Genomic DNA, 24,204 nt, shown 5'->3' on the forward strand with positions numbered 1-24,204 from the left:
TCAACTGTACCTTTATAAAATAATATGGCATTTTACGAATTTTTTTTATCAATTTAATACTTTAAATATTCTTTATTTAATAATGTGATATTTATTTTGTCAATTTAACTTCTCAATTATTTGATTGTTTTATATATCATTTATGGTCGTTATGGATGAGTGATTTGATCAGATGAATCAATAAATGAGTGACATATAATTTAAAAATAATAATAAAAATTACACCAATAATGTGATATATAATTTTAAAAATATATAAAATCTACCAATAATTAATTGGTTTAGTGAGATGATACATTAAATTCTTTAAACATGGTCAGGAGATAAACTCTTAGCATTCACAAACTAAATTGAGAGAATCGTTCTCGTCACTGTAATATTCCATCCGGATTAATTGACAAATAGATTGAAAAATGATAAAAAATTATATAAAAAACATTTCTAACATGAATTTCATTTTACTCAAATAGAGGAAACAAATTTTAAAATCAATGTCAAAAAAATATTTTCTAATAATCCTTTTCTAAGTTATGCGAAAAGGATTACTCATTTATTGGTTTATCGCTAAAAAATAAAGTGAAAAATTCATGTTAAAAAATCTTATTTTTTAATCTTTTTCATGTAACTTATCTATTATAATAATGGGTTATATGTAAAATAGTATTTAGACCCTTACCTTTTATAGAGTCTTTAATTTTTTATTATATATTTTATTTTTATAATCAAAGCTGTTAATTTTTTTAATTTTATTTTCTATCTTTATAATTGAGATCTCTAATTTTTATGATCTTATTTTTTTATCTTTATATTGGAGGCCTTTTATTTTTTAATCTCACTTTTTTACATTTATAATTAATGACCCTAAGCTTTTCAATCTCACTTTGTACCTTTATAATTAATCTCCTAAATTTTTAATCTAACTTTTTACTTTTATAATTGAAGCCCTAAATTTTTTGAGTCGCACTTTTTATTTATTAATTTGGGGTAAGTACAAGACAATATATGTTTATAAATACCTCTCCACCATTTACATTTAAAGCTCACATCTCTGGCATTCTTGGTGCTCAAACTCATTACCTCAAAGAATAACAACAATTTATTTATCATCGAGATCGCTTAGTTCATGTTCAATCCTACTTTTTACTATAATTTAGGTCATTAATTTTTTTTCAATATTATTTTTACTTTAAAATTGAAGCCCTAATTTTCCGTATTTGACCTTTTTCAGCTCTATCTGGTCTGTATCAAATATAACTCCTATAAGAGTTGTCAATCTTTATGTTGGTGGCTTCGTTTTCATAACACGAGATGCGTTTCGTTGGTGGGTTTTTTTTTATTGTTGTCCTCAAGTTTTAGGGTTTTGTCCTTATTAATTTATATCGACTCGGATTGCATATATGATTTTGGTGGATAAATCTCTTAGTAGAGATTTTTTATGTACACAAATATTCAAACCTGAGACCTTATTTAAATGATATTAAAATATTTACCACTTGAATTCTATGGGAACATAATTCAATATGTATGAACTATTGGATGATATAAGAGTGTTTGAATGCAACCAGCAATGATCTAGAAATATTTTTTTAGGGTTGATACACGTATGCTAACGGAATAAAATTTTTAAATGGGGTGAGTACAAATAAAATTTTAGGGTGGACACATTCAATAAAATAAATAACTAATCAAATAAAACTCATATTTTAAGGTATGTACGAAAAATTTTATGATAGACACCAATAATAAAATAAGTAACTAATTGAAGAAGATTCAAATTTAAAGAAAGACACATGCTCAAATCACCAAGCTGCGGCTCCGCCACCGGAGGGAAGGAAAGGTAAGGTGCATGTCATTGCCCTAGGGAAGGTCAGATTATGGTAATGGAATATTATAATGACAAATTGATAGTATGGGATATAGTGTATATAGTATAGAAAAGGGGGGGAAGTAGGAATTTTGGCAGGGTTTTGCGAGGGATTAGGAGGCAAAGGATGCGAACGTATTGGGTTGATTATAGTGGGCTTGGTGCTGCCCATGCACGCCGGCATCTCTCCTCCTTTCTAACCCATTTCGCACGCCTACCCTCTATTCCATTTTTCATTCGCTTTCTCTCTCAATAAAATATATAACCTGATAGTTCTATAGTAACTTATATATATATTATATATGATTATATACCTATTCAACTAACCAAGTGTTAATAGAAAAAGCCTATATTAGTCAATTCATCATTGATTTTTTTATAAAAAAATGAAAATGAAAATGAAAATGAAAATAGAAAGAATACCCTAAAGAGAATAAGCTATGCTAGAAAAGAAGCGTCGGCCACTAACCGGCCATCTCCATTTTCTTTTCATCGATTACACAAAAAGAAAAACATATTTTTGAGGTCTCCATCCCTTCAATCATGTCGTAGTATAGTGTTGCTCACCCCATCTCTTCAGACATCAAAAGTTCATTAATGTGGGTCTGTTTGTTGTTGGATTTAGATGGATACAAGACTTGTGAGTCTTCAATCATCGGACCAATCCTTCAACTCCAGTAGAACATCGAGCAGCTCTAGATCATCCAAACAAAACAATAATCACTACCAACAAGAAGACGAAGAATGCTTCAACGTTTTCATGGATGAAGAACTTCTCTTCGTCTTCTACCAAAAACTACTACCCTTATTATCATTATCATCAACAACATCACTCCCACCCTCCCACCACGACCGTCGCCACTTCCACAAACACCTCCACCCCCGCCGCCACCACCACCACTCACCATGCTATTGACTCGTCTGATTACTCCACCACTACTTTTCCCCCCGCTCGTGACATGAACAACTTCGATTTCTCCGGAAAGTGGGCGTCCGATGTTCTCCTTGAGACGGCGGCCGCTATTGCCGATCGGAACAGCGGACGGGTTCAACAGCTGATATGGATGCTTAACGAGCTTGGATCACCTTACGGGGACACTGATCAAAAATTGGCTTCTTATTTTCTTCAAGCTTTGTTCAGCCGCATGACTGACTCCGGAGGGCATTGCTGTCGGACGTTAGCCTCCGTCTCTGAGAAAACATGTTCTTTCGAGTCGACGAGGAAGATGGTATTGAAGTTCCAAGAGGTAAGCCCTTGGACTACTTTTGGTCACGTTGCTTGTAATGGTGCAATCATGGAAGCTTTGGAAGGTGAAAACAAATTGCATATAATTGATATTAGCAACACTTATTGCACTCAATGGCCTACTTTGCTTGAAGCCATAGCCACCCGTAGCGATGAAACCCCGAATCTGAGGCTAACCACGATCGTCACTAGCAAAAACGGTGGCATTTCAGGCTCATCACAGGGCTTAGCCGCCGTCCAAAAGGTAATGAAAGCAATTGGGAAAAGAATGGAAAAATTCGCTAGGCTTATGGGAGTTCCCTTTGAATTCAATGCCAAACATCATACTGGCGATTTATATGACTTAGATTTATTAGAGCTTGGTATCAAGGAAGATGAAGCCTTGGCTATCAACTGTGTTGGCACGTTACATTCAATCACAGCCGTCGATAATCGTAGAGATATCGTGATATCGAATTTCTGGAGATTGCAGCCGAGGATAATCACGGTGGTTGAAGAAGAAGTTGACCTTGATGTTGGGGTTGATTTCGTTAAGGGTTTCCAAGAGTGTTTAAGATGGTTTAGAGTTTACTTTGAAGCCTTGGGTGAGAGTTTCAATAGAACGTCCAACGAAAAGTTGATGCTTGAACGAGCGGCCGGGAGAGCTATCGTTGACTTGGTGGCATGTCCGCCGTCCGAGTCCATCGAGAGACGCGAACCCGCCACGCACTGGTCAAGACGGTTCCATGCAAGTGGGTTCAGCCCCATGGTTTTGACTGATGAAGTGTGCGGCGACGTACTCGCCTTGTTGAGAAGGTACAAAGAAGGTTGGTCAATGGCACAATGCCCCGACGCCGGAATATTCTTGTCTTGGAAGGATCAGGTGGTGGTTGGGCCAGTGCATGGCGGCCTTGACGACGGCCCTAGGCGTTTTCTTTTTAGTGCATGGGATGGTGGCTCACACGTGTGTACGTGCAATGGCATATTTTATACGGTGTTGTCGGATACATATTAATTTGTGTGTTTTTTTTTGGATGAGAAAAAAAGGGAGGAGATAAGAGGGTGGGGCCGTGGGAGAGTTACTAAGAATTTGCGTTTGATTTTCAATAGGATTGGGAGTAATTAAATTGATTTCACAAATTATAATTAATCATGTTTTTTTCTCTTAATTTGTGATTATTTTTATTATATATAAAATTAAGGTTATTGGGTTCTTATAATCATTTAATATTTTCGTTTAATTGACTTGAATACATAATGGTGCATGCTTAGGATAGTTGATAATGAATTTTTCTATTAACAAACAAAACTTAATTTACCAGAAATCGGTTGATTTAATGGATGAGACACTAGATCCTTTAAGTAATGTTAGAGATTCGAATTCTGACGATTGCGAATAAAACAAACTGGGTTAGGACAATCGTCCTTACCTTTGCAGTACCCGATTCGGATTAATCGATCAATTAATCGAATAAAGTGGTTAAAAAACCTCAATTTAACCCTTTTTGGCCTGCTGAAATTGTCCCTAAGACGAAGCAATTTTCTTTTTTTTTTAAAAAAAAAAAGAGAATAAAAAAATCTTAGTCTAAAAATAAGGTTGGTGTTGGACTAAATAAATAAATAACATTAGATAAGCAATCTTTTTTTATAAACAATAGTTAGCAAATAGGTCCACATTTGAAATGGGGTTGGTATTTGGTGTAAAAGCGGAAATTAACTATTTTAATAACAAAAAAAGTGTTTAAAATTATAAACTAGAATAATTTCACAGGTAGTCACTTAGTTTTCATGAACTTTTATTTTGGTCACTAAAAACAACAAATTATAAATTAGTCACCATCTTACACTTTATTTTCATTTTAGTCACTCCTTTTAATTTTTTTTAGTCACACACCTTAGTTTTTATTATCATTTTAATCACTCACCATATACTTTATTGTCAATCTAGTCACTCGCTAAATTGGGTATGATGGGAGTCTTATATGGAGACTTTATTATCATTTTATAAAAGTTGAGTGACCGTCTGTCTATATAGTTCACTCTATAAATGATCCATCTAAAAGAATGACTTCATCTGGTTAGTTTTTTTGAGGGGGACCTAAGAGTCATAGGACGGTCATTTTGAGGGGGACCTAAGAGTCATAGGACGGTCATTTTGGATTCCAATTATGGGATATTTTATAAAAACGTGTTGTGGTATTAATTGAACTAAATTTATTTAATACAATTATAAAAACCAATTAAACCAATTATATCTCTCCTTTTCACTCTCAACCCTAACAATGGGAAAGCTTTGTTTGTTTTTTAACATATAATCTACACACACAAAAAATGCATTCATGGTGGTGTGGTAACGTTAAAATGTTTTGCTAAAGGCCCCCCAAAAAGAAGCAAACGAAAATAAGCTTGTATAGTGGTAGAGCTTACGAGTCCCTCTCGTATTTCTTTTTACAATTCATCTTATCCTAAATTTCCTCTTTTTTTTCATTCGGTTCCAAGTTTTTATCTTGACTAATCCGGAACGACTCGCGTCACACACCTGATTTTGGTGAGTGATTCTCCCGGCAAGTATTTTCTGAATACACAAAGACTCGAACTCGAAGCATTGCCTAAGCGATATTAAGCTACTTACCACTTCAACAAATTTCAGTCGGTTAAATATCTTTTTCCCATACTTTATTTTTCTTTTAAAGTCGGTCCATATATGTTTGTTCATTAAGCTTAATTTATGATTTGAAAGTTTGTTTTATGTCATTGACAAATGATCAGCTAACTAATCTATATTGGGCCTCAATATGTATTGATTGGTTGGGAGGCTAAGTTGAAGTTGAAAGGCAATTAATTAATGTTCAAAAATATTATTCTAACAAATTTCTTTGGAACTTTAGTTGTCTTCGGCCCTTTGATTATTATAAATAATAGGCTTAAAAAAAGTCTTATTTTAAATAAAAAAAAATCAACAGACCCCTTTCTAAAATACATTTAAAATAACTTATATTTTTTAAATTCATCATATAAATATTTCAACGTAGTAGTTTAGGGTTTTCTTTTAAGAATAGTAATATGGACATAGCTAATATGAACATATTTCGAAAATTTGTAATTGAACTGAAAAGTGCAAGAGATTGACAATGTACACTGAATTATTGAGGTGCCTAAGCTAAAAATTCACGACACAAGGATTCGAACCAGTGAAAGAATAGGTGAAGAGCTTTGACATACAATACACTAGAATCATGCATTAGAATGGACGAAAAATAAGCAACTCATTTCGATACCCTCCAGCTCAAGTCAAGGGAAGCCTCCACTTCCGATGCCAGTAAATCGATACCCTTGGCCATGATGGAAATCCTAAGTTGAACTCAAGGGGCCGATCAGGAAGGCCGCCAACTATTAAAGGTAGCCACACGTACCTCGAGTCCCTCAACTCAGCTGGATTCCACCGATCCGCCATAAAAATATACGAACCTGGGATGCCCGGCAGAGGAATCACAAATGTACTCTGTGCCAAAAAAGTTGCGAGTCGAAACATTTTGTTCCCTCCAATGCACGGGTTTCCTATTGTCTCCCATGTCCCCATGATCGACTCAGCTGCATGCGCCAGTGCTTCATTCGGTGCCCATCCAGAGCAACCCGATGTGAACATATAGTAAGTCCCTTGGTACTTAAAAAGAGCTGGGGCTTCCCGGCGTTGTCCAACCATAATCCTCTACATTTTAGGTTGCACATCTAGATAATCAGGTCCAATGTGAAGTTCACTACTGTTCTGAGATGAATAAATTAGATATGCTACACCATCGTCGTCCTTGAATAAGGTCATGTCCCTGCTGTCAAATCCATGGGGCCTTTGGCTGCGGAGATACTCAAAAGGACCTGTTGGGTGATCGCTGAAAGCAATGCCGACAGCAGCTTTAGTGTAGTTGGCATCGTCAATATGCATCCACATTACATACTTACCTGTCCTCTCATTGCAAACAACTTTCGGCCGCTCCAACACATTGGATTTGTGGAGATCATGGGCTTCATTTGTCTGTTCTGCAGCCAACACAATACCTTGGTTTTTCCACTTCCACAAATCCTTGGAAGAACAGCAACCAACTCCTATAACGTCAACCTGATTAAAAAAAATTCAAAGGGCACTTCTTATAACTAAAGATTTAGGCATGCAGTCAAATTTCAAGCCTGAAGGATGAGATAGGTGCTAAAAATGAGTTAGATATGCAATCAAATGTCATGTATCTCAAGCATCACTTCAACTTACAAAGAGATTGATAAAGACGACAGCTATGCTGCCTCACAATTCATGCTTTAAGTTCAGTTAGAGACAATGGAGTGGCATCATCAACCAAGAAACTGATCAAACGCCCACGAAAAGCAATTGAATCGGATGCCTATCATTCTAAATACAAAGCACTTCATAGTTTTACAACTTGCATTTAGGCTGTCCCTAGGAGTTTAGTACCTCTAATTTCTAAAACAGAATTTATACAAGCCAACCAAGGCCAATATACCCTTCACATTTTAGGTGGCCTTTATAAGTGAAATTATAAATCATTTATGTAATTCACCATCTTTTTCTCAGAGTTTTCTTCTACTGGATCTGTCTCGCCCTTTCATAATCACTAAAATCCTCAAAGTACTTATTCTCACAAAACAAATCTTACATCTTTTTTCTCTTTGTTTTATGAATACAAGCAATAATATATTCTTTACTGAGAGAGACAATATAATAGATTTGGATTATTTAATCTAAACAATAAACTTACTCGTGCTGCACCCTTCTTATGTGCACGGTAGGTGGGTCCATCTTTATATTCTCCATACCAATAGTATGTAGCGGATCTTTCATCATATAGTATACCACCTCCATGAGCTTGAAAAGGATTGCCTTCGGTATCCAACCAAAATTTCCCTGGATGGTAGTAGTGGCTTTCATTTCCTGCTGCCTTCACAGGATCTATAGCAGTTTTCATATCCGGAAAGAATACATGCCGAAGCTGGGAATTCTCATCAAGGAATTCATTAACCAGGGCAGTATTTCGCTTGTGTCTCCATTTAGACGCAGGTGGAGATCGTTTCTTCCTAGGAGGGGGGACTTGAATATTCTCCTCTTCCACCTGTTCAAGTTCCCGGACTAGTGGATGACGACTCACACGCAATTGAATATCCCCTTTCACTGCACCTCTGTGAGTAGCAAGAGAGTAGAGTTGGAGCATAAAAAGGAACCCCACCAAGCTCAACACCACAGCAGACTTCGAGCATCTGTACCCAGCATCGCAAAGGAAAGCAATTGGTTTCCTGTATTTGTTTTGTTCCTCACCCCCCATATTCCCTTTCTTTCATCTCCCAGATAATGCAGCAATTACGAAAAATGCAACACACAGAGATCCAAAACATTTGGACCAAATATGAATTACAACCATACTCATCTTCCCTTATCTCTTTAATCCATCAAAAAGTACAACAAACTCCAAAACAATACTATCGATTGGCTAGAATAGATTGAGAATCAACAGCAGCCGAGTGCAGAACATTGTCAAAACGCAATCCTTTAGGATTGGAATAGACAATTATCAACTCCTAATCCGAAAAGAAACGGCATCAACTTGAAATAACATGTGTACATTAGCATCACGTTTACCATCCTTTCAACATGCACCATACACTAATCTTAAAACACCATTGATACTGTTTGACAAAATAGACAAGCAACATATTTAAGTTTGGTATCAAATATCAATGCACACAACACAAGACTATTACATCGTTATCAGCTCAGAAATTATTAAACTTTCAAATAATCAACTTCAAATATAAGCTCCAAAACCCAAAGCAGATCCACAGAACACGCAAAAAAAATGAACTTAGCAGAGAAATTTTAATACCCAGACAAAGAAGAAAACTGACCTGAAAAAAGTCTTGGAAGATTCCCAGTCCCAGATATGGCATCTCTATTTTATTGGTTGTGTGGATTTGATTATATGTTTTCATATCTACCTTTCAAGTAATAATAAGAATGAGACATGCTTTTTTTTATATGTAATGAGCGGTAGTTTTGTTGTATCGCAACCTGGTTTAAGAACAAGATACAGAAAATAAACGTAATTAAAAATATTAAAAAAATAAAATTATTTTTAGTTGATTACAATCTAAAATATTAATTTTTTTAATTTTTTTAAACCGAAATTATTATAAAGAATGTACTATTTTTTTATATAACTGAAAATGTAAGAAAAAGATCAACATTTTAAATTAAGTCCAACAAAAAAAAATCATATTTTTATAACATTTTTTTGTTACACTTATAATCTATCGTTTCTTAAGTTGTCATTCTTTAGACTCTTGCATGCAATTAGAACCTTTACTATTTTATAATTGTTAAGATCTCTATGCATTCAATGACACGAAGAATTTTACGGTACAACCACTTATTTATTATAAGGCTAATATAACATATGACTTAAAATATTATAAAATATTATTTTTTTCTTACTTTTTTTCGGTTGTAAACATATTTTAAGTTGTAATCTAAAATATAAAAAAAATATGATCTTTTAGATTCGAGCAATTTAAAATATTATATTGTTTATAATATTTTAGATCACGTTTTTATAATATTTTAGATCACGTCTTTCCTTAATCTTATATTAGGGTACCGCACCCCATAACACCTCAAATGACACAACAAAAATTGAAAACTTTGAAGATTTTAGAGGCTAAGATCTAGAAGCTGTTTAATTTTGCTTTATTTATGAAATGTTATTATTTTAAATATTTTTACTAAAATAAAATTCAAATAATATTGTATAAATTAAAAAATTTAATGGTTGAAAATTTTGTTATTTTCTCTTGACGATTTGGAATTAAGTATCATATACAAAGATAAGACATTTATTGTCCAAATTTTGAATAATTATTATATTGTAAAATTGTATTCACTCCAGATTTATAAAAAAAATTAAATAATACTACATAAGAGAAAATGGATGTCTGATGTCGTTCTCTCTTTCTCATTTTCCCCTTTAACGATGTTTTCCTTCTTGTCATTTTTGGTTTTATTGGTAGACAACGATATTAATTTAGTGGTGGTTGTTGATTATCAGTTTTATTTACTTTTTTTATTTTTATATCGTATTTATGCTTTTTATTTATTTTTATTTTTTAATAACTCTACTTTTATAATATATTTTTTTCTTTGTCTCTATGGCATGCTTCTCACTATCTTTTGTCATGTTTTTTTTTTATCGATTGTTTGGTAGTTTTTTTTTATAATAACTCTACTTCAGAATGCTGGAAAAACCTCATTAGTAAATGTTGTCGCGGTAAGTAAATTAAAATCTCACTTGTAAATGCGGTCGCAACGTATGCAGGGTCCATTACTAGCTATCTAAGCACATGTTTCTTTATCGTATTCTCTGAATTGACTTTAAGTTGGTTGCTTGCCCTTTTTCCCCAGACTGGTGGATATAGTGAAGACATGATCCCTACGGTGAGTCGTATAATCTAAGTGGATTTTTGTTAATTTTGTGAACTGCAATGCTGTTACATTCCAATGCTTTTGTAGTCCTTTTCTCTCCGTCATCCGAATGGCTTCTTTTCAGGTTGGATTCAACATGAGGAAAGTGACAAAAGGAAATGTTACCATAAAGTTATGGGATCTTGGAGGCCAACCTAGGTTTCGTAGCATGTGGGAACGATACTGCCGTGCAGTATCTGCAATTGTGTAAGAAACGACTACTTCATTTTCATAGACTCGTCCTATGCAATAACTTTCTTTTTGATAATTCCGGGCCATATCTGCATTGGTAGTGAGTATTTCAAAGCTGTCTTGTTAATTTTATCCAAAAAGACTAGTCCATGTCTGTTTAGGGCAATGTCTTTGAAAACCGTAGCTAACGAACTGAAGGCATCTATTCTACTTGGTATTAGAAAGGTTTATACTTGATGCAAAAAGGTTATATAGCCTAGAGATATGTGCAAGAATTATCATATATAGTTTTTGCAGTATTTGATTGGCCTTCAGCCGCTTACCATTGTACTTTCTGCTTCTCAAATCGTGAAACCGAATACCGCCCTTAGTCATAGAATTGCATCCACTGTTTTGTATATCTACTAGAATAAACCTGATTTTGTCGCAGTTATGTAGTGGATGCTGCTGATCCCGATAACCTGAGCATCTCAAGAAGTGAGCTTCATGATTTGTTAAGCAAACCCTCGCTTAGTGGCATACCTCTTCTGGTGCTAGGCAACAAAATTGACAAGCCAGGAGCTCTATCAAGACCGGCTTTAACTGAAGAAATGTAAGTGTCATTCAATTTGCTTGATTAACTAGACATTACAGAATTGCAAGTATTTCTGCTTTGCTTAAAAAGTAAAAAAAACTTTCTCCTAACATGTGACATTTCTATTGCAGGGGCCTCAAGTCAATTACCAATAGAGAAGTTTGCTGCTTCATGATATCTTGCAAGAATTCAACCAACATTGACTCGGTTATTGATTGGCTTGTAAAGCATTCAAAATCTAAGAACTGAAAAGAGGGTTCTCTTTGATTTATCTTGTGATGAACCTGTGTTTTATAATTTGTGTTTCCGAAAGGGATAAAATTCATGTTTGAGAATTTTGGCTTTTGGGTTTCCCCTAACTTGATCTTCCGGCTGTTGAATTATTGTCTTCTCAACGTGTACTGTACATTCGATCATCACATGTGTAATTCAAGTAAGATTATCTCTCTCGTAATTCATAGCGATTGAACGAGTTGAACAAAAGTTTATCAAATTGATTCCAACTCCATTCTTTGAACAAGTAAGAGGCAGTGTGAGAAGTTCATTGAGGTGGCCATTAGCCAACAATAACACAACATTGCCAGAAACACAAACGTGCAAAACTGTAGTTCAATTTATTCAGATGGACTTTCAATAAAATAACAGATAATATCTCAAAAGTGCCATCACAATGCCATCTCTATTTCTTTTGCCATATCTATATACCCTCTACTTCAAGATAAAGCTATAGAATCACAAAAACCGCTAAGCTTCTCAGAAAATGTTCGTCCAAAAAGAAGCACAACTTCATGGATTGATCTCACATTTTCTTCTTTACAAGCCTAATATATTTACAGTAATAGACATGATTCATAGTTGATATACCAGGCCAGTAAGATGTCAAGTCTGATGCAAGGTTCCAGCAACGAGCTAAGACGAAATGGTGTCCTTCTACACCATCTGCACAAGTTTGCGACTGATATCAATAAGATAAAAAAGCAAAAAAAAACCACTAGAGGGGCATAAATCCTAAACAATTACATGTCACAATAGAGCTGTATTATTTGAGACCAAAGACAAAACTCACCCAAAAAAAGTAATGCATTGTAGTTGTGAATAGCTATCTTTCCTAAATTGTTGTTTCAGAAACTTTTCAACCATGGAGGAGAAGAAAAGATTAAAGTAGTCTCATAAATATAAGTAAAATAAAATTTGTTTAGCTGATGTCAAGTTGCTGTGGTAAAGCTTTGTTGATTGACAGATCTGCAGTTTCAGGGCGTAAATATCACGAGTATGACTAGCTGTACTCTTGGTTAAGATCCAGCCCTCTAAAACAACCAACACGAGCATCCTCTGAGAAACCCTGTGTTACCAGATCTATGTACATTGTTCAATGAAAGAATATATAAGAACAAGGATTTACCAGGTAACCAGCATCCTAGACTTCAATGCTTTAGCTGCCGCTTTAGCAAAGATTTTTGCTGCTTCAGCTTCAGCTTCTGCGGCCTCTGCCTCTCTTGCTGCCTTTTCAGCCTCGGCAATAGCAACTTCTGCCTCTGCAACTGCTCTTGCGGCAGCTGCAGCAGCCTCTTCTGCAGTCATGCTCTTCATTTTTGATAACTCTGCATCAACTTGGGTTTTAGTAAGAATGTTGTTGATGCCTTTCTTCTCTGCTTTTGTAGAATCCTTCTGCCTTCCTTCCAAAGCAAGCAGAGGAGTTCTTCTTGCTTCAGAAATAGTTGAATGTGGTGCAATCCTATACTTATGCTTTACCTATCAATATATGCACATCATAAAGATGAATCACTCCCAACTTATGAACATTCAACTTAAACCTTCTTTACAAACATGCTAATAACTCTCCAAAAGTACATCAGGAAAACCAACATAATATTTCACACAATTCATAAAGAAGAAAAGTATTGATGCCATTGTATCCATTATGCAACTAGTATGCAACCTTTCTACGTTTCTTTCTTTAAATCCAATATTGCAAGAGTTCCGTGTGACACAAGTAGACTCAATATCATTTTCGGAAACATTAACGGCTTTAAATTATTACCTAATATAAAGACTTTTATAGACCCTAGAACACTAATGTGGAATTTAACTTTTCTGGCATCAAGCTACATCATAGGCTAAATATTATATATATATGGAAGATAATACTATTATAAAATAGTCACACAAACAATTAACAGTGTAACTACCTTTGTCAATGTCCCATTTGCTACCAGCAGCTTTAGTTTTGTAACCAAAAGCTTCTTGAGGTTTGACTGTGCAGCATATTTCTCCTAAAATGTCAAAAAAAAAACAAACTCAATTTCGTTTTAGTGAAGTCTTTTGCAACAATTTCTGAGCTGAGATTCATGTTTAAATGATTGAAAATAGAATGTCCAATAAATAAGGAGAAACAGAAACCCCAAGTTCCACACTCACTTGAGAACAAGGCATAAAGAAAATTGTTGTCACATAAAGCCATTAAAAATAGAAAAGGCCTTGTTCAAGTATTTAGGATTTACACCGATCCAAGAAAGAGAAGTACCTCGATGTATGAAGCAATTGAAGCTCTGTCAGAACCACCAGGCTCCCTCAAACTAGTGATAGCCTCTAATAAAATGTTTTCCAACCTACAAGCATTGAGAGGACAGCAGGATTCGTTATGTATGTACAAATCAGAAAAGTAAGGCTCTCAACACAAGATTGTTTTGACCATCAATGACCAAAGGTCGTATAATTTTAGTTTTCAACAGCTAAAAATAACTGATCTAAATCCTAATATAAGGAACTAATCAAATATTTGCATTTAGAGCCATTTTGAACTGAATCAACCTTGGAAATGTCTTACCTTCTGCTTCTTTTCATGTTCTAATATCTGGCAGACAGGAACTCAAATACTGGCGTTTAAGTAGAAGTATGTTTATATTGATATAAGAGAATACATAAAAATAACCTTGAAATTGATTTTCTGGAGCCAGTTGCCCTTGGTGTTCCACTAGAAATGGCAAGGGGCTTAGGATCAACAATTTCTTCACTCGGAGGTACAGTAATAAGCGCCATGTGGTTATCATCATGTTTAGCAGCCATCTGATTTCTTTTAAGAGCAAGCTTGGCCTTCTGCCTTGACCCCCATACGGCCGTGGCATTTATATTTCTCCATTTGTCCTGGTCATATTAACACTTTACACATTATTTCACCTCTATTCGTTACAGAACAATGGCAAATAAAATGTGCATTCAACTCATGTTCGGAAGTTTCAGATGCAATTAATAAAGGCACTGTCCAAACACAGCAAATTTAGGTCATTAAACCAGAAAACATCAAAACTTTTATTGTGATGATGATTGATGAATCCTACTCGAATCTCAGCTACATACCTTGAGATCCACATTTGAGCGCGAACGCAGGACCGAACTAAACTCAGGATCTGAAAGTATATTGCGCCATTTTCCAGTTCCATGTTTGAGAACTCCTGCCTTGAGGGCGGCTTCCTCTTCTGCTGTCCATTTCTGCTTAGGGGCACCCATCAACAAATTCCTGAAACCCCCAATATATGAAAATATATAAACATTTCAAACTGAAAAGATCAATCACCAATACAAATCAATTGTATATGCTTTCGTGCCTATTCATAAAGTTTTTGAATCGAACAAAAGATAGGTGCTAAAAAATGTATGTAACCGTTTGAGGCCGCAATCTCTCATTAACACGACACCTAGACATTCCTAGAAAGATATTTTTGCTGACATTTTGCTATAAATTGATCTCAGACTGCAATTCTCAACCATTCTGAAATTCATATGTTGCAAATTTCAGAATTTTACCAAAAAGAGAGGTAAAATACAGAAAATCAGAAGCAAAAACAGAAAATATCCTAAATACAATCAAGTTTGAAAAATCTAGACAAAAATTTACAAAATTAAACTCGTTCTTAAGCATAAAACAAAAGTTCCAAGTTTCCATTTCTCTTAACTCAAATTATACATGAATTTAGACTCAACCCATCACAGCATGTAATCACAGCTAATAAACGATAGCACACTCAAAATCTTTAACTTCCCGGCAACCTCCAATAAAAAGCATATCCTGAAATATACAAATTGTGAATGTTTAAAATTCCCATAGATTGCATTCCTTTTGTTTCGTCTCTACGAGAACAACGTCAACAAAAACGAAGCAGAAAGAAATCAGATTGAGCATTTTCATCACGAGCTCATAATTTGATGAAATTCATCAAGGATCGATTTTTCTTGAGAATTCCGAAAAAGATAAAAAAAAAAAAAACTTTTTACATCAAGCACTGAATTCTACAAAGTTAAAGCGAATAATTTACGAGGAAATTGAAGATTAAAAATGGAGTACCTGATCGGAGAAACGCAGGAAGGGAGGAAGAGATCACGCGCGGAGTATCGGATTTTTGTTACGAAATTATTTCTTACAAAACAAGGGAGTGAATAAGAAGAAGAAAAAAATGTAAGAGAGATTGCTTTAATTTTATGTCCGCAAGAATATTTAAATGGAAATGTTTTTTTTTTCACTTCTACTTAATGCTATTTATTATTTCTATTTTATGGGGAGTATTTATTTTATTTTATTTGCAAATTTGGCTTTCTGAAATCTACTGCAGCTTTATTATTCTAGTTTTGACTTTACAACTCCTGCTTTTATATAGTGTTTACTTTTCTCATATTTTTTTATTAATTTTATTAAAGTACTATATATTTATATTAAGTTATTAACTTTTAAAAACTAGTCATTTATTTTGTATGAAGTTTAATATATATATATATATTCATATCGGATGATTCTTGTGCACTCAACAAGCGGTGATGAGCATCAATAACGACGAACATCAATAAATTAAATTGTAAAACGTTAAAAATATAAGTTACTCAACGTATAATTATATTTTATTTTAAAAGGTAATCGTAATTTTAAATAAATCATAATTTTAATTTAATTATTTTTTAAAATATTTTTTTATAATTAGTTCAGATAGTAACCCCAATTTAGAAAATCTTATTTTTTTAAAAATAAGCTTTGATTCTCTCATCGCAGCCGCCCACAGCGTTGTCATCATCGCCGCCATCGGTTTCATCTTCCTCCTTCGATTGAATCGTTGTCGTCACCGTTGTTTGCGCAAACAACCCGTTAAGGTAAGCTAGATTACTTTTATTTTGATTTAAATTTTTTCGCCCAAGCCGTTACCGGAGGGTGGTGGCTGACCGGCTGTCGACGCCTTCACCGACAGTGGTCGTAGTTGTCGGTGTAAGACTTCCCTCTCTAATTATTTTCCCCCAATCCCATATTTCCTAAACCCTAACCCTAACCCTAATTTTAAAATTCCTCCCATTATATAACCTAAATTCCTTAATTGATTTCCAAACTTCCCTTTATAAAACCCCAATTTGAACAATTAATCCTTCATTTTCTCGTTGAAACCGATTTATTTCAATCCAATTCCCAATTTGAAATTTGTGTAGCGCGTACTGTACACCGACAATGTATAACGGTACTCGGGCGACAGAGTATCGGTACCTTGTATGTATCGGTACCTTAATTATGAGCTATTTTTAAATTAAACGTCGTGTACCAATACACTCAGGCTGTGTATCGGTACGGTACAGTACATATGATTCAAATGATTTGACTTATAATTTATTTTGTAACCGTAGATGATGGATCTAAACTTAACACCCTCAAAACAAGTTAAGATGATGAAGTATAAGCGTCGTATCGACATGAGTTCAAAGAAGACCAATAACGAGGTACATTCATTATAAGTAACTGAATTTTTAATATTACATTGCATTTGTTTTTTCGGTGTATTTTTTTTAAGATCATTGTTTTATTTTTTATATGTTTTATATACAAATAGGAAACCCTAAAGTTGTTCATGAGAAAAAAATTAGAATTTCTTGTCTGAGTGATCATAAGTTCGAGACTCATTCATTTGGTGCAAAAAATTGAAAAGGAATTTGCTATAATGCATGGCCAGTTTGAAAATTTAAAAAGACAATTTGAAATATTAAATGACCAATTTGGGAAATTAATAAGCATATTAACACCTAGTAATTTTAAAAGTTCAATATATTATGGTGATTCAGTAAATGGAGAACGTATGTGTAGTCAATCATTAAAGGAGGATGCTTTAAATAATAGATCAGAAGTGACGAATTTGCATTACATTCCATTGAAATATAAGAGTTTTAAAAATAAATTAGACATGGAAGAAGGATTAAGTGTCGCACCATTGAAGGATCAAATAGATAGTGGTTTTAAAAAATAGAGTTTGTCTCCATTTATTAATTGTGATTGTAATTATCCTTCTCCCTCATTAGATTGTAGTGGCAAAAGGAAACTTGATGTTAACTCTGAAGACAACAACAAGACTGATAGTGAATGTTTTCCAAAAATTTCAGTGGAGATTTTTAACTTTCAATTTAGTCTCAATCGATTTCCTAGTCAATTATTTACGTTGAAGGAAACTCCAGTGGTTAAAAAAGTTAGTCCTAAAATGTCTAACGGTCATACGACTTTTACAAAGATGAATGGGTCTCAACAGAGAAAAAATATAAGGTGTTCGATCGCACGATTAGATTTTACTGATGATCCAAAATCGAAAGATGTGGCATCGAAAAAAAGAGCTAGAACATCTAAAGCGAATACCAAGGTGTGTAATCATTCTTTTTGTATATATTTCATGTTAAAGTTTGAGTTTAATGTTGTAAAAATGTTTGTAAGAGATATGTCTTTCATGCAGTATAAATATATATAAGCCATGTGATTTGTCAGCAGAACGTTCTAAAAAAACCGCGACGATAAGTGATGCATATATGCAATATTTGGAGTTTTTAACGCTTGAAGAACGCAAAATTTGTACGAATGTTTCTACTTGGAAGCATACATCCAACACTGTTTACATGGCCAAGAGTAATCATTTGGACGTCAGCAATGCTCGTACTATTTTTCCAAAAAAATGGTTATATGATTGGATATTACAATTTAAAATTTTTATTGTTACTATACATGATCAATATTCATTATTTTGTCTGATTTTAATTCAATTGTGTTGAGTTAATCGATCGACGGAATCGGCCAAGAGGGGGTGAATTGGCAATTAAAATTTTGGTGGAAGCTTTTGAAGAAAATTGAAAGTAATTGCACAGCGATTTAGAGTGATTCGACTTTCTCAATCAAAGTCTACGTCTACTACCTTAGCTATCCACACTAAGGATTTTCCAACAAATTCACTAATTTGTTCTTTCTTTTGAGGCCAAAGAGATAACCTTACAACTCCCTCAAGAATATACCCCAATTCTTGAGAACACTCTTTCTCAAAGAGAAGATTACAAATTTGCAAACTTATAAGGAAATCCTCACAAGGTAGATTGTTTGCACAATTCTAGAACAAAGAAAAGAACACTCAAAAATTAAGACAATTGAGTACAAGTAGTGTTCTTGAAAGCAAAATGAATATTGAATGAAAAAATAGGCTTGAAATGTTCAAAGTTGAGGTTCGACGCTTTCTCTTTGATTCTTGTTGATTGTTGTTTCTTGTTTTTGATCAATGACTTCTAAGCTTGTTTAAATACACCTTCAAATGATTCTGAACGTTGGAGATGCTTAGTGGAGTCAATAGAGCCGTTCAAGTGTGAAAACAATTAATAAATTCAGTTGGGAGCGTCAGTGTATCGATGCATACCCATGGTGCATCGGTGCATCAGTGTAAAATTCAAATATTTTGACTGTTGGACCCTTAGTGCATCGGTGCACTTTTAGTGCACCGATGCATCAAGTGCATTCGATGTTTTCATAAAATCCTCAGTGCATCGATGCATGGTATGTGCATCGATGCATGAAATGCATTTGATGTTCAATTTAATTCATGGTGCATCGATGCATGGATTGGTGCATCGGTGCATCACTTTGATAAATTGATTTTAGGCTTGATTTTGGTTCAAAATACTTTATGAAAATTGTTTCAAAAATAGTTTAAGTATAAAACACAATTTTACACATTTAGTAAGGTTTGAATTTGAACTTGAAAGACTTGGAGTAATAATTTGATATTCGATTAATTAAATCGAATATACTTAGAAAATCATTTGTAAAATCTTAAAATTCATTTAAACTTAATTTGTTATATCGAAACACAAAAATGTATTCAACAAATTGTTTATATTGTTTTCAAATATTTAATAGTTTATCGATATTTAGGTGTACGATTTGCACTTGAGAGAAGCGCCTACGCGAAAGAAGTTATATTTGCCTCTGTCCTTTTAGGTAAAAATTAATTTATGGGATAAAGATCAAATAATTTAAATTTTATGATTTCTTGACACTTATATTTAATGCTTGTCTCGAAGTATCCTTACCGAATATGTCACACATACTCAGAAGACGAGAAGAAATATTAACCTTTTTCAAATTTCATACCCGCTGGATAGAGGACTTTATGCCTAATGATAATAGTCATGTTGAACATGTATATTTATATTTAAAATTTATTATTTTCTTGTATGTGGTTGACTGTGTTTTTTACCTCACATGATTTTGTAAGTATATGTGTCTTCGTATGATGAAGTTGATTATCATTGGTTTTTATTATTTGTTGATGTTCTGGAGGGACATACTTTTGTTTTGGACTCTCTTGGCGTCAATGAAGCCTGTAAAAATATTACAGAAAATATTGTAAATTGTTTATGCAAACTAATAGAAATCGTGTAGTTTTCAAATATAAATTTATAAATTTTGACTTATTGTAAGAGTTGCGTGAAGCTCCGCATATTTATGAGAGTATAACGAGAACATCCGGGTTTGCCGAGTGCACTGCTTCGGCTCCTTTCTGCATGTACTTGTACTAGTCGTTTACGTTCTGTTTTGGGCCTCTTAGCTCGTTCCTCAAGCTCATGCCGATTGCCGACCAAGTTGGTGACACCGCTGAATAAGGTAGCCATCCGAGTCAGCCCGGTGATCCATTGATCCGGGTTGAAGTACTTGTCGCCAAAGAAACCATTGTCGTCTAAATATTGCAGCACCAACCGGGTTTGCTTATGTGATTGTCAAGTATGACCATCAAATTGTTTTCCCCTAAGCTTGACACCACTGCCTGAAATGTTAATACAAATCAATAAATCAATGCATTAAAGTTAAGTTTGAGACGTTCTGTTTGTTCAGATCTAATCGGAGAAAACAAGGACATGAAATATCTGTCATACCTGGTAAGCTTTGATGAGGGGATATCGATGATGGAAGGGTTGTTGGCTTGGATTCCGGCGATGGATTTAACGAAGCCGAGTTGCTGAAACTATTGTCTAACGGTGCGGGATGCCAATGTGTCATTGGTGATCAGATACACTGGCCAAGTGTACCTAACGCAGTTGAACCCCATTGACACAATCTGTTTGACGATCGTATCCATAGGCTGCTTGCTAAGCCCTTCGGCAAGCACCAGTTCTGAGTGAGACGACCAGTTAACGCACGCCAGTTTGACGCGTCGCCCTCCCTTGCCAACAATCCAACGTGAATTCGTCGACAGAGGCATGGACATGACGATGGGAAGGAAGAAGAGGAGTAGAAGAGACGAGGAAACCAAACTTGCCGTGCTTTTGTTTTGACTTGGAGGAGGAGAATAGCTACTAAACAAGACGAACTTGAGTGGCTTATTTATACAGTGGTGTACGTATAAGTCACTGTCCATCACAAAAGCAAACACACTAATCCTATTCTAATTGTATCTTTAAGTTTTATTATTAAATTGAGTTATAGTAGGATTGCTTGGATGGTTCTACTTATTATTATTAAATTTTATTATTTGTAGTTATAAAATATTAAATTTACAAATGATTTTTGTTCCGATGTATAATTTAATACATAAATTTTGATTTGGTACAACTATATACCTGAAACTTTATTTGTGGTTCTAATTTATTCTAATTTATGCATGAAATTTTAAATTTAATTCAATTATACATATTTAAGGAAATATATATACATATTATTTCCCTATTAAATTAACATAATTATTTATGGACGTAATATGTAAACGCCAAAGGGTATTAGGTCGAGAATAGTATTGAATATTTGTTAAAATTCAATCAAATCGACATTCATGGAAAATCAACCAAGACATTACATTACCAAGCAATAAGGAGAACAACAGGCTGCTTAACTTTTAACTTCTGCAGTTTCATGTGCTGTTCTTGGTCCAAATTATGCTAATGGTGGGGTGTGGATTGGAAAGTTCCCTGTGAGCTCTTTTAACTTTTTTTTTAATGTTTCTTTAAAAGGTTAAATCCGTTGCCTTCGGTTAATTTCGATGGCTGGTGCCATTTGGTTGGGTAGGAAGGACAAGATATTCAACGACAAATCTACTAGCATGGAGGACCTTCTTTTTTAGCCGAAGCTTCGAGCTTTGACATGGATTTGAAGCATATAACGATGACCCCCGGATAATGGATGCTATGTGGTGGGATCATCCCAGGAATAGCGTGTATACAAAGCTCGACTTCGCCTTGTCTAATTGCAGCACTCTGTCTTATGGCTGCCTTAAATTTATTGTATCCGGTGTTGCAAAGGAGATCAACTTAGCAGGGGGTGGAGGATTCCTTAAATCGGAGTCGGGTATAACCATGTCATTGTTCTTCGGTGGATTGCAAGGGCGGTGGCCATTGGAAATCTTCATTGAATCTAAAATGATACTGTAACACTCTTAACCCATATACATACCCGTAGAGTTAAATATGTCACATCAATAATAGAAAACACTTACTATTTAAAAATCAGTAAAAAAATTACAATTTAATAATGATTTAATAAACCAATATTCATAATTAATAATGTCATTTGTAAAACCAAACCTTCATAACTTAAACAAAAATATCTTAAAGTAACTCGAATCAGAGCAGCTAGAAACTTTCATACCACTACCAAATAAATTAATAGACATGATGTCCTTACATACTGATTATGGTGACAGAAATGATTTCTCGAAAATGATACTGATGCGCTCCCTATTTTCTCCTTCTAGCTTGCACTTACGTCTGACACACTCACACACTAAATTTTCACTTATTGAGACAATCAAGTAAAATAAAATAAAATATTTAACGTATAAAACAAATAATATATGTATCGTATAAAAACATTAATAAAATAAAATATGTATAAAATAAGATGTTAACTCGTAATAAGAATTTATTATAAAAATTTGTAATTCATACTATACTATACCATTTTATATCTGTATTTTTCTATTTCAGTTCATATTATTGTAAAACTGTACTTTTTTCGAAATCAGATCATTTTAAATCCATACTTTTCTTATTCATATTATACATTTGTCCACTGTATTATCATGATAATACGTGGTACGCGAGTTAGATAATTAGTGAGTGCGCTATATACCAAATTTATTGTCAGAACATATTGCACCAAGTCACTCTACCTCGTGCACCAGTAAGGTACATCGAGTCAAACCACGAATGATCAACATTGGTGCTATATCAAAAACATATTCATATTCACTCCACCTTATGGCATGTCATTGTACCACTAACCCTCATTTTCATACAATAGGTTTTGTTCTAAATCAATTACTAATTTGCATATAAAATCAGATATGAGTGGTTCATAACCAAAAATATTCATATGCTATGAAATAAAATACTGAATAAAACAATTGAGGTTATTCAAACCCAAAATCATATAAAAACCATTTAGTAAACAATATAAAGATATTTCATAAAATAATTAAATTGTTTCAATCAAAAACCTTCTAGGTTAGCTTATCGCAAGCCGTCCTCATATCGAATATAAAATAAGTAAGTTGCACTCACCTGGTGCCTCACCAGCTTATCCTATGATCACCTTTATAACCCTCGTATCCATTTCATTTTGATCTCTATTATAATCACGAACTACTCGATCATCGATTTTCAACATATAAACGATTCACATACATTAATACTCGTACTATTATAATAAATTTAAATTTGAATCGTAATTCTAAAAATTCGACTAAGGAACATTCGATACTAATTTCTACCCCGAAATCGGAATCAACCTTAACCAAATTCACTCTTGAACTCTGTTCCTTTTTCTTTTTGCTCGTTTTGTTCTCGATTCTAGTCACGATCTACCTAAAAATTAATTATTTTGCATAAGCAATTTCGAACATATGTTAGTATCTAACCAACTTGTTAAACATGTATCAGTATGCAATCTGATAAAATACGATAAATAAATATTCAATGCTAATTTCTATAACTAAATCAATTCTACTCAACTCTTGCAAAAATAACCTTCGTAGTCCTTGAAAATAATAATTCTCGACCTTAAATCACTTAACTTTTCACAATTTAACATTTAACCCACAATTACACATTTCTTCAAATCAAACCCCCATATTTCGAAACTTGTCAAATTGGTCCTTACTATTCACTTTAATCCCTAACAACCATCACACTCAAATAATTTCATTATATTTCCAAATTAGTACATTAATCTTGCACTTTTGCAATTTCACCACTAACTTTCCAAAACTTGTAATTTAATCCCTAGGAATTACTCAACTTCCAAATCAACCAAATTCAACATTTCATCATTCCAACTATAATTTCCAGCATAGTACCTTAAATTTTCAACTTTTACTTTACAATCCTCCAATTTCTCAAAACTTGCAAAAAGATCCTCTAAGCTTAACATTGATCCAAATTGATCCAAAACTTAATTCAAACTTTAAGAAATCATCCTTCTATCTAATTTAAACCCAAAAGAATTTTTTATACAAATTTTCCTAATTTTTTCTCAATGGCTGAAAGTTTTGGATACTTTCCGTGATGGTTTCCAA

The 24,204-nt window shown here is 33.9% G+C and overlaps 2 protein-coding genes and 2 pseudogenes across 3 annotated transcripts; 2 read left to right on the plus strand and 2 right to left on the minus strand.

The window, feature by feature from the left end:
- Positions 1 to 2,489: 2,489 nt before the first annotated feature.
- On the plus strand, positions 2,490 to 4,004 carry LOC120118909 (annotated as a pseudogene).
- A 2,371-nt stretch (positions 4,005 to 6,375) lies between these two features.
- On the minus strand, positions 6,376 to 8,698 carry LOC120119082 (annotated as a pseudogene).
- Positions 8,699 to 10,374: 1,676 nt separating this feature from the next.
- LOC120118918 (ADP-ribosylation factor-like protein 8a) lies at positions 10,375 to 11,707 on the plus strand. Its single transcript, XM_039138828.1, has 5 exons — positions 10,375 to 10,411; positions 10,546 to 10,578; positions 10,691 to 10,812; positions 11,228 to 11,389; positions 11,503 to 11,707. Exons 2-5 carry the CDS (start codon positions 10,567 to 10,569, stop codon positions 11,618 to 11,620), a joined length of 414 nt encoding a protein of 137 aa, XP_038994759.1. The 5' UTR covers positions 10,375 to 10,411; positions 10,546 to 10,566; the 3' UTR covers positions 11,621 to 11,707.
- A 434-nt stretch (positions 11,708 to 12,141) lies between these two features.
- Positions 12,142 to 15,867, minus strand: LOC120118995 (telomere repeat-binding factor 2-like). 2 transcript variants are annotated; one of them, XM_039138907.1, is made up of 7 exons: positions 15,714 to 15,867; positions 14,729 to 14,888; positions 14,304 to 14,515; positions 13,896 to 13,980; positions 13,561 to 13,644; positions 12,774 to 13,123; positions 12,142 to 12,310 (listed from the first exon to the last, which is right to left on the minus strand). In XM_039138907.1, coding segments are annotated over exons 2-7 (882 nt in total). In that variant the 5' UTR covers positions 14,879 to 14,888; positions 15,714 to 15,867; the 3' UTR covers positions 12,142 to 12,309. The 2 variants fall into 2 exon arrangements, with proteins under 2 accessions (XP_038994838.1, XP_038994837.1); XM_039138906.1 differs by lacking the exon at positions 12,142 to 12,310 and having other exon boundaries at positions 12,325 to 13,123.
- Positions 15,868 to 24,204: the final 8,337 nt, after the last annotated feature.

The sequence above is a fragment of the Hibiscus syriacus genome, unplaced genomic scaffold (genome assembly GCF_006381635.1).
Source record: "Hibiscus syriacus cultivar Baekdansim isolate YM2019G1 unplaced genomic scaffold, ASM638163v2 tig00110330_pilon, whole genome shotgun sequence".
Taxonomy (NCBI): domain Eukaryota; kingdom Viridiplantae; phylum Streptophyta; class Magnoliopsida; order Malvales; family Malvaceae; genus Hibiscus; species Hibiscus syriacus.

Coding starts and splice junctions, on each gene's coding strand:
- LOC120118995 (XM_039138906.1), bottom strand. CDS start 14,878: ATGGGTGCCCCTAAGCAGAAATGGACAGCAGAAGAGGAAGCCGCCCTC. Junction 14,516..14,728: donor GCTCAAATGTGGATCTCAAG/GTATGTAGCTGA, acceptor TAATATGACCAG/GACAAATGGAGAAATATAAA. Junction 13,124..13,560: donor CAAATGGGACATTGACAAAG/GTAGTTACACTG, acceptor ATATATTGATAG/GTAAAGCATAAGTATAGGAT.
- LOC120118918 (XM_039138828.1), top strand. Junction 10,813..11,227: donor CGTGCAGTATCTGCAATTGT/GTAAGAAACGAC, acceptor ATTTTGTCGCAG/TTATGTAGTGGATGCTGCTG. Junction 11,390..11,502: donor CCGGCTTTAACTGAAGAAAT/GTAAGTGTCATT, acceptor TTTCTATTGCAG/GGGCCTCAAGTCAATTACCA.